Source organism: Sorex fumeus, unplaced genomic scaffold (genome assembly GCF_029834395.1).
Source record: "Sorex fumeus unplaced genomic scaffold, SorFum_2.1 ptg000047l, whole genome shotgun sequence".
Classification (NCBI taxonomy): domain Eukaryota; kingdom Metazoa; phylum Chordata; class Mammalia; order Eulipotyphla; family Soricidae; genus Sorex; species Sorex fumeus.
The window spans coordinates 4,597,478-4,607,448 of NW_026606104.1; the positions used below are offsets into that span (position 1 = coordinate 4,597,478).

The 9,971-nt window shown below is 66.9% G+C and overlaps 1 protein-coding gene across 1 annotated transcript; it reads left to right on the forward strand.

The window, feature by feature from the left end:
• The first annotated feature begins 1,280 nt into the window (after positions 1–1,280).
• EFNA3 (ephrin A3) lies at positions 1,281–9,423 on the forward strand. The gene is made up of 5 exons (XM_056123797.1): positions 1,281–1,515; positions 7,025–7,338; positions 7,720–7,785; positions 7,984–8,061; positions 8,296–9,423. The coding sequence occupies exons 1-5, from the start codon at positions 1,388–1,390 to the stop codon at positions 8,424–8,426; spliced, it is 717 nt and encodes a 238-aa protein (XP_055979772.1). The 5' UTR covers positions 1,281–1,387; the 3' UTR covers positions 8,427–9,423.
• The last annotated feature ends 548 nt before the right edge of the window (positions 9,424–9,971 follow it).

A 9,971-nucleotide genomic window follows, 5' to 3' on the forward strand; every position in this document is an offset into this window, starting at 1 on the left:
CTCAGGGATCACTTCTGATGGGGCTCTGGGGATCTTATGTGGTGCCTGGGGTTGGCTGCATGTAAGGCAAGAGCCTTACCCAGTGGCCTATTGCTCTAGCCCTGTCCTGGCCACACTTAGAGTGAGCCAGGTGAGAGGTGGGCACCCCCAGTGTGGGTGTCTCACTGTGTGTGTATGTGTGTGTGTGTGTGTGTGTGTGTCTGGCAGCCAGTGCATCCCCCCGACCTGTGCCTCTGGGTGTGTGCACCTCAGCTCCTGAATAGGTCTGTGTCATGTTGGGTTCTGTGTCACTGAGGGCATGATGGCTGTGTTGAGAGCTGGAACAAGAGTGGCTTACACCCTGCCCTCTGCACTCTGCTCTCTGTCTGGGATAGCAGGCATGAGGATAGTTGGAGAGCCCACTGACTGCCCTGGAGTGGAGGCCCACCCAAGCGTATGTGTCCCCCAAAGCCTGTCAGTCTCCCTGGGCCCCTGCCAAGAAATCTTCACCTGACATTCTTGAAAGCCTCAAAAAAAAAACCCACAAAAAAACAAAACCCAAAACAAAACAAACAAACAAAAAAACCCAGCAACAAACAGTGGAGCTGGAGAGAAAGAACAGCAGGTAAGGCACTTGCCTTGTACAGTGCTATAAGGCTGACCCTGGTCTGCTGCCCAGCACCATCGGGGTGCCCAGAAGTCCTTCAGGAGTGATCCTTGAACTCAGAACCAGTAGTAAGCCCTGAGCACTGCCAGGTATGGCCCACAAACAAACAAACAAGCAAAAAAAACCCAAACCAGTAGCAGGCTCTGGGGTAGGATTGTTCTCGATGCTGTCAAGTCCACTGTGTGCTGGCCCCTGCCCCCACCTCAGAACCCATCTACCCAAGAGGAAGGGAACAAGAGGCCGGACGTTCAGAAATGAGGGGGCTCCAGTTCTACTTAGGGGATCTCGGGGACCCCCCCTTGAGTGCCAGACTCCTTCACGCCAACCCGGAGAGGAGGGTGCCCACCTACACGGAGAGCTGGGCTGGGCTTCTCAGAGTCATCTCCAGGGAACTCCAAACCTGGGGTGCAGGAGGCCCAGGACTCGAGAGAGCAAATTAAACCTAGAAGGGCAGGGCGAGGCAGGCGAGGAACGCTCCGCCTGTTCCTCGGGATGTGCGTGTGTGTGGGGGGGAAACAAGGCGCGCGCCCCCCACCTCCCACGCGCCGCCGAGCGAGGCGGGGCCTGGCGGGAGCGCGCCCGGGGCGGGGCTTCGGGGGCGCGCCCGGGAGGGCGGAGGGAGGGCCGGGGGCGTGGCCTACGGCTGGGGGCCGGCGGCGGCGGCGGCGGCGGGGAGCTGGGACGCTAGAAGCCGGGAGCGCGGGGCTCAGTCGGGGGGCGGCGGCGGCGGCGGCTCCGGGGATGGCGGCGGCTCCGCTGCTGCTGCTGCTGCTGCTCGTGCCCGTTCCGCTGCTGCCGCTGCTGGCCCAGGGGCCCGGGGGGGCGCTGGGGAACCGACATGCGGTGTACTGGAATAGCTCCAACCAGCAGTGAGTCGGGGGCTGGGAGTCCTGGGGGAGCGCGGCTGGGGGCGGGGAGGCGAGGGAGAGGGGGGACCCGGGCCGTGGGCGTCTGTGAAACTCGGGGGGCCGTCTGGCAGGGGCCGTGGAGGTAGAGTAAGGAGGGCTTGGGCCGTGCGGAGGAGGCAGCTCGGGGACACCCCACCCCACCTTGGCTTTCCTCCACATCCGCCGCTGGAATAGCGTACCCCCACTCCCCCCACCTTCCCCCCCGTCGCCAGACTGGGGCTTCCGAGTACCGTGAGACGGGGCTAGGCCGCCGCACTTGGGGGGCCCAGGCATGACCTGTTTTCGGCCCTGAGGGTTTCCAGGGATTCTGGGCAAGTCTCCTGTTCTCCAAAGTGGGGTCCACGGCCGAACGGGAAATCCGACCCGGCGCCTCCTGCGAGCCGAGGCTCGGGGGTCGCTGCCCCGAGTGGGCGCAGCGGCCGAGCTGGGGCACCGATCGGAGGGCGCGGGGCGGGGGTGCCGGCGGCGGGCGCCGTGTGAGCGGGCGTGCGCGCTGTCAGCGGGCGTGTGTCTGAGTGTGTGACTTGTGTGTCTGCGTCGGCGACCGTCTGGGGGGGCGAGGGCGGCGGGTCGGGGAGGGGGCTGCGGTGGCCGCCGCGTGGCCGGCCGCCGGGGCCGGGTGCCGGCGGCGCCGCGGCGGGCTGGGCGGGTGTCGGCGGGGCCGTGCGGTCCCGGCTGCAGGCCGGCTCCTCCCGCGCCCGGTCCCCGCTGCCCTTGTCCTCTCCTCCCGCCGAGCCGCGGCGTGCTTCCCCCGGCCGCCTCCGTGCGTCTGTGTGTCTGTGTGTCTGTGCGCGCGCTCGCCGGGGAGATCCCCAGGGACGCGGGGGTCACTGTCACACCTGCCCTGGCGGCGGCGGCGGCGTCGCCTCGGGCTCCCCACCTCGGAGGGCGACTCGGGAGTCCGTGGCGAGGCCCCAGGGGAGGGGGCCCGGAGGGCCGGCGGCCGCGACCCCCAACCTCCCGGGGGAGGGGCTGCCGCTCGCCGCTCCGCTCTTTGTTGTTTGGGGCTCCGCGCCTCCCCCCCACCCCCGTCTCTCCCTGCTCGCACCCGGAGTGTCAGACGGGGGGTGGGGATGAGCCAACGACGCCCCCCTCTCTCTTCCCATGGAAACCTCGGGGGTGGGGAGACGGCCCCTCCCCCCCGGAGCGGGACTCGGGAGAACTCCGGGGGGCGACGGGGGCTGCCTCGCCAGCTCCATCAAGCTCGTCCCCCTCCCCCAGACTCACACGTCCGCCCCCCGCCCCGCTGGAGTCTGGCGGGGAGTGGAACGCCAGCAGGTGAGGGGCCCTGGGTCCCCCCAACCCCCGCCCTCGGGGCACCCCGGCGTTCCCAGGGGAAGCCAGGTGATGCGGGAATGGCCTTGGGTGAGGGGGTGTGCTGTGGATCGGGTTCCCCTCCCCCGCACACACCTGGGCGCAGGTGAAAGCTTGGGGAAGGAGGTGCGGGAGCCCGGGGGCCGGGCGCCTCGGGTGCGTCCTCCTTGCGCCCCCGCAGGTCTGGGCCAGCGGAGGTGTGAGGGGGTGCGCCCCGGGACGGGAGGCCGCCGCCGCCCCCACCTCGCTTCCTCGGCCTTTGTTGCCGCTGCGCCCGGGCTCCCCGGCTCCCTCACTGCGGCAGCCGCGGCCCCATAAATCGTGAGAGCGACGTGCTCCGGAGCCGGGAATGGAGAGGGCCGGGGAGCTGGGGGCGGGGCCCCGCCGAGCCACAGGCTCCCGCGCCCCCTCCTCCCGGTCACGTGAGCTGGCCTCCCGGCTCCCACCGGCCCCCAGTCACGTGCCGAGGGTCTTTGCCCCTTGGGTCACGTGGAGAGGGTCTTGCGACCCCGCCTCCTGGGGTCACGTGGGAGGGCACTGATGGGACACGTGCGACTGCCCCCTTTGACATACCTGCCCCCCACTGGTTCCTTCGTTTAGGCCCGGAGACTCGGCGCGAGACCTGTTCTCAGCCTGATCTGAAAGCTGGGGACGGGGGCGGGGGGACAACTACAGGAGAGGCGCTGGAGAGGGTGAGGTCGAGGGGTCCCTTGAGTCGGAGCTGAATTGGGGGTTGCTGGGCGGGGTTGGGGTGAGGACCGACCCGGGAGCAAGTGTGTGCCCCAGGTGGGAGCTTTCTTTCTTTGCAGAGCTGTGCGAGGGTGTTGGGGTCGCCCCTGTCTCCAGAAGCCTGGGGCTCAGCTGTCTCCCTCCCGGTCTCTGCGTCTCTGCACGGTTTCCGTGGCTCTTCATTCACACGTTCATCCATTCATTCGGCAGATGCTTATTGAGGCTCTACTACGTCCCCTCTGGGTCGGTCTTACTGTTTCGCCTTGTCGCCAGTCTGACCTGCACCCCACCTCTGCCCCTCTTCTCCCCTCTGCGTCTCCGCGCCTGCTGCTCGTGCGCCTCTGGATCGGTGTCCAGGGCTCCGTGGCTCTGCTCTCCTCTCGTCCTCTCTGGCGTCGGGACACCCTCCCACCCTACAGTCTGCCGCTGGGTCCCACTCCTTTGCCCGTCTCGAGAACCGGCCCACCCCCGCATCCCCCCTCTGGGTGTGTGTCTCGCTTTCGGCGGGTCTCTCGCTCGTCTCCGCCGCTGCAGATCAATAAACCTTCGCTGCCGCCGCTGTCGCAAGGAGGAGGGGCGCGGAGGTGGGGCGTGAGGAATCTCCCCCACCCGACGCGGGCCCGGGGTGGCGGGGCGCGGAGGGTGCCCGCGGGGCTGCGGGGGTGTCGGCGTGCACACGCCTTCCCGAGAGGTGCCCCCCCAACCCGCCGCCCCCGTCCTGGGTGCGCAGACCCCACGCTGCGCACACGTGGCGCGGCCTCGCTGGCTCGGGCGACCAACTCCAGTGTCGGGGCTCAAAGCCGGGGACTGGGACCGCGGCCCAGTGGGACCCCTCTCCCCACCTCTCACCTCCTTAGCTCCGCACCCCGGCGTCTCGGGTCGGGGGCGGGGATCTTACAAGTTTAGGCTCCCTCGGGAGCCCTCCCCAGCTCCCAGATCTAGTTAGACACCCTGTTTACATGCCCCTAATTGCCCCTGGGGGAGAGCTTTGCTCCTTCCCCGCTCCCCCGCCTCCCACCCACCAGCCCCCTCCGGCTCCTCGGGCAGGCGGGGCACTGCAGGCGTGAAAGACTGGGGTCGGGAATCACTCCGGGGGCTTGAGAGCTTCGAGAGCCGAGATCAGAAGGTGAGGGGGCACCCGCTCTAAGTGGCGCGGGTCGGTGCGCGCCTTCCAGCGAGCGCCCGCCACCTCGGGGATCCGGTGCTGAAGGAGAGTGGGCAGCATGTGAAGGGGCCCGGCCCGTGGGGGTGTGGCTCCGGACTGGGGGGGTGGGGCGGGGGAGGCGGGTCCCTGCTGCGCCCCAGCCGCGGCCCCGCCCTCTCCACTACCTGGGCTGGGAGCATGACAGATTCAATTAAAGTGCCCCAGCCAGGCCGACACCTCCGCTCTCTCGGGAGCTGTGGCCGCAGATGCCTGGCACCTGGCCCTTGCGCCCCCCCTCCGCCCCATCTTCCGCTGTGGGTAGAGCCACTCCACCAGGGGGCCCTTCTCCCCCGCGCCTAGCCTGGTGGGGAGGGGGAGGGCGGGCGTTCGGGGGCTGTCACTGCCACCAGTCCCCGGGATCAGTAAGAGCCGGCATCTCTCACTGGGGTCACCCTGTCACCTTCCTGGAAGCGAGTCCCCCACCTCCTAAAGGAAACGGAGGCGCGGGTAGGAAGAGCCCCGACTCGGGCTTAATCCCTGCTGGAATGGGGTGTGAGGACGGGAGGAGTGAGTGGGTAGCGCCCCAGGGAGGCGCCCCTGGGGAGTGGGCTGGACACCGGGTGCGGCTGTGCTCGAGGACTGAGGCCCCAGTGTTGGATGTGAGGCTGCTCCACGTCGCCCCCTCCCCTCGCCTGTAGGGGAGGATCACCAGCCCACATTGGGCTTGGGGATGAGGAGGCCAAAAAACGCGGGGAGGCGGCTTGGAGCCAGTGGAACTCGTTTTCCCGCTCCCGGTGCCCCAGGCCGAGACTCCTGCCCACCTGAGCGCCAGGGCCCGGGCGGCGCCCGGTGACCCATCGCTCCCGTGGGAAACAAGTGGGGCCGCTGGCGTCCCGATGATGATTCAGAGGCGGTCCCCGTTCTGGGGTGGCCGCTCGCACCGGCGCCCCACGCCTGCCCGTGCGCATCAGCTTGGAGGGGAGTCCCCGGGGAGGGGGCTGCGGGAGGGGGAGAGACCCCAGGCCCCACCCTGCACAGAGTCGCCAAGCCTCTTTCCCTAATGGATCTAATTACTGTTTGTGGAAGCCGGAGGTGCCTGGCGACCCAGGAGCCAGTCCCTCCCCTCAGGGAGTTCCCAGGAATGGGGGACCCCAGTGGTCTGACATCTTGCCAGGTTCCCCCACACCGTCCTGCGCCCACCGCTTGACTCACCTACCTCTGCGCCGCCCCCCGGAAGTGAGGGACGCCCGGCCCAGCCTTTGAGTTTCCCCCGGCCCCCTGACAGCGCCCAGAGGCTGTGACGACCCCCACTCGGATGCGGATGCGGACTGGCCAGGCAGGTGGGGATTCCTGGAATCCCCGCCTCGGCTGGGCCCAGAGCAGGATGTGGGGCGCGCAGGTCCAGCCATCTTGTCTAGGCCCGGTGCCCACCGCTCTGCCTCCGGGTTGGGGTGCCCAGGTAGCGGAGGGAGGTGCGGAGAGTCGCGACAGCTTGGCCTGGTGCCAGGGAGCCTTGGTTTCGAGCCCCTCCCCTCGGGGACCTGAGTGCCAGTGGCCTCGGGATGGGGGTCCGGGGCACACTGGGACCCTGGAGACCCGTGCGCGCGCGCGGGCCGGGAGGCAGCTCGCGCTCCCTGGGACCAACCCCCACTTGCACGCGAGTCCTGCACGCATCCCGCCGAGCGCTGCGCGCGCCGCCTGCGTGTGGGCGGTGGACATATTTGTGTGTGTGTGCCGCGGAACTTGTGCATGTGTGTGCATGAAGCCTCGGTGCACGCGTGTGTGCGGGCAGGTCCCGGCGCCTGACCTGGGGGGCGTGCAGGGAGACCTCCCAGCCTCACCCCGCTCTCGCCAGCCTTCCACCCCGCCTCCCCGCCTCGGGCTTCTGGGGAATGGACGGAGGAAATCCGGGCCCGGGTCTGGGAGTCGCAGGGGCCTGCGCCGTTTCTGTGGTAACCGAAGCGCACGTTCCCCGCTTTCCTCCACCCTGATCCTCCGCCTCTTTTCCTTCGGAGGCCGCCGAGCTCCCCGCGCCGCTGCTGCCCTCTGCCGGCCGCCGGGAGAAGGCGCGAGCCGGGGAGGCGCGCGCGGCTGTGGCGGCGCTAGGGCCCCGGGGAGGCCCCGGGGGACCGAGACCCAGGAGGCTCCGAGGACCCTGGGAGGGGGGGAGGGCTGCGGAGCGGGGGCGGGAAGCGCCTGGCTCTGGGGTTTCTCGTCTCTGATCCGCTTCCTCCCCCCCCCCCCCCCCCCCCCCGTCGCTCGTCCCCCGCTCTCCCATCGCAGCCTGCGGCGAGAGGGCTACACGGTGCAGGTGAACGTGAACGACTACCTGGATATTTACTGCCCGCACTACAACAGCTCGGGGGTGGGCCCCGGGGCGGGCCCGGGCCCCGGCGGCGGGGCGGAGCAGTACGTGCTGTACATGGTCAGCCGCGCCGGCTACCGCACCTGCAACGCCAGCCAAGGCTTCAAGCGCTGGGAATGCAACCGACCGCACGCCCCCCACAGCCCCATCAAGTTCTCGGAGAAGTTCCAGCGCTACAGCGCCTTCTCGCTGGGCTACGAGTTCCACGCCGGCCACGAGTACTACTACATCTGTGAGTGGGGCCTGGATATTTACTGCCCGCACTACAGCAGCTCGGGGGTGGGGTCTGGTCTGCAGCCCCCCTGCCCTCCGAGCCTGAGGCCTCGGACTCCGGGCTCAGAGAAGGGCGTTGGGGCAAAAGTTGCGTTCTCGGGAGAGGGCCCCCAGTGGAGCTCCTAAGAGGGGTGGCATCAAAGGGGCCTGTCGGCCCCGCGCGAAGCCGGCGCGGCCACTGTCCAGAGAGCGGAAGGGGGCCAGGTCAGGGGCCTCCCGATGGGAGCAAATGCGTCGGGGGTGGGGGTGGGGTTTTGCAAAGGTGCGCTGGCGAGTTTCCGAGGGCGCGGGGTGGAAGTTGGGAGAAAGTTGGGAAGACTCAGCCCCGTCTTCTCCCCAGCCACGCCCACCCACAACCTGCACTGGAAGTGTCTGAGGATGAAAGTGTTCGTCTGCTGCGCCTCCAGTGAGTACCGGCCCCTGCCAGCTGCGCGCCCCTCCTTGGCTCCCCCTCCTCCCCCCGCTTTGGGCCTGCCCCTGGCTTCCTGGGGATGGGGGCGGAGGGCACAGGTGAGGGGGACTGGCTCCCCAGCTATAGCAGGAGGGAGGGGATCCCGGCCCTGACTCTCCCCTCCTCTCTCCCCACCCGCACCCCACCCCGCAGCATCGCACTCCGGGGAGAAGCCGGTCCCCACTCTCCCCCAGTTCACCATGGGCCCCAATGTGAAGATCAACGTGCTGGGTGAGTCTGCGCAGCGCCCTCTGGTGGCCACTGCTGGAACCGCAGCCCCCTCCCCGGTGCCTGCTCACCTCGCATGTCTTCCCTGGGACCACGGATCTCCCCGACTCCCGTGGGTGGCCACTCCCCCCCCCCCACTCCCACCCTGCTCCACCGCTGCTTTCCTCCGCTGCCTTGCCTGCCCCGCTCTGGCACGCGGTCCAGCCCTCACCAGTCTGTTTCTTCATTTGTCCACAGAAGACTTTGAGGGAGAAAACCCCCAGGTGCCCAAGCTGGAGAAGAGCATCAGCGGGACCAGCCCCAAGCGGGAACATTTGCCCCTGGCGGTGGGCATCGCCTTCTTCCTTATGACGCTCTTGGCCTCCTAGCTCTGCCCCCTCGCCGGGGAGAGATGGGGTAGGGCCTCTCCATGGAACCCTCCCTGACCGCGGGGCCTGGACCCCTCCACCGATGACTGGAAGTGGGGTCTGCACCACACATCTGTGCTCCCCCGCCCTCTCCCCCCTGTAGGGCTCAGCCACGGACCAAGCACAGGGACAGTCTTGGTCCCAGGTGGCCTTGTGGCTCTGGGAATGTCTGGTACCAAACACAGGGCGTAAAGGGCAGTGCTCAGGTCTCCCTGGCCCCCGGTACCTTCCTCTGACCCCGTCCCGCCAGGAGACCCATGTGCCCGGGAGCTGGGCATGGACAAGTGTGCGAGGCACCCCATCACTCTAAAGGGGCAGAGCTGGGGAGGGGACTAGATGGGCGAGGGGGTGGCCCGACCGCAGCCCCCTCCCCCGGTTTACAGCAATAAGCACGTCCTCCTCCCCCCACTCACACCCCCAGGGTTGTGGTTTGGACTGAACCCACGTTTACAAGTAGACCCCCCTGAGGGGTGGGCAGTGGATAAGGGTGACAAGGGGTGGGCACTGGGCGCCAGGCAGGCATGTACAGACTCTATATCTCTCTATATATAATGTACAGACAGACAGAATCCCTCCTCCTCCGCCCCGCCCCTGACAGTCCGACTTCCCCACCCAGCTTCAGACCCCTCCCCACCAGGCTAGGCCCCCCTCTGGGGGACCCGCTGGCCCCTCTTTTGTCTTCTGTGAAGACAGGACCTATGCAACGCACAGACACTTTTGGAGACCGTGAGACAACGACGCCCCTCCCCCCCAGTCCCCAGCCGGGACCCCAGGCCAGGCCCTGGCCCCACCCACGTGGCCCCGCCCGTCCTCCTGGGCCTTTTTCAAGTGCTTTGGCTGTGACTTTCATACTCTGCTCTTAGTCTAAAAAAATAAACGGAAGATAAAAATAACCGAGTGTGTGTGATTTCCAGGGGCCGGCAACCTTCTTTAACCCACAGGTCACAGGCTGGCCTGGGCAGGGATTCCGGGGCCCAAGCCACCTCCGGACACCCTTTTCACTTTTAGGTGGTTTGGGTTGTGATAGTCTCTCCCAAGATGGGGGAAAGGCGGAAGGAGTGGCAGAGGGTGCCAGGGACACCTTTGCTCCTTTGCTCCCCCTCCCCCCCCCCCCCCCCCCGATTCCTAAGGGACGCTCTGGACGGGAGTCTGTGGATTGTAGTGGGGTGTGAACCTAGTTAAGAAAAAAGTCACGTCTTGATTTTTCACTTGCCTGTCCCTGAGGTTGAACCTTCTTTCATGTACCTAGACAAGATGCCTCACTAGCAGAAGGTGCTTGTGGCTTTGTAATGGGCAGAAATCACAGATGTGTTCAGCCTGCATTAGGACTTTGGAAGCTATTTCAAAATATCCAGACAGTAGTTGTTAGCCCTTCATTGTTTTTAATGTGTTAATAAAAAACATATATATATATATTGCTATACCTCCCAATGTAAATGTTTTGATAACGTGCTTCAATATAATTACTTTCCTTTATAATCTTTTGTAACTTTATTTCATTGTGAT

Excerpts from the sequence above, each read along its gene's own strand:
- EFNA3 (XM_056123797.1), top strand. The coding sequence starts at position 1,388 with ATGGCGGCGGCTCCGCTGCTGCTGCTGCTGCTGCTCGTGCCCGTTCCG. Across the intron at positions 1,516-7,024 it reads TGGAATAGCTCCAACCAGCA|CCTGCGGCGAGAGGGCTACA; the intron begins GTGAGTCGGGGG and ends CTCCCATCGCAG. Across the intron at positions 8,062-8,295 it reads TGTGAAGATCAACGTGCTGG|AAGACTTTGAGGGAGAAAAC; the intron begins GTGAGTCTGCGC and ends ATTTGTCCACAG.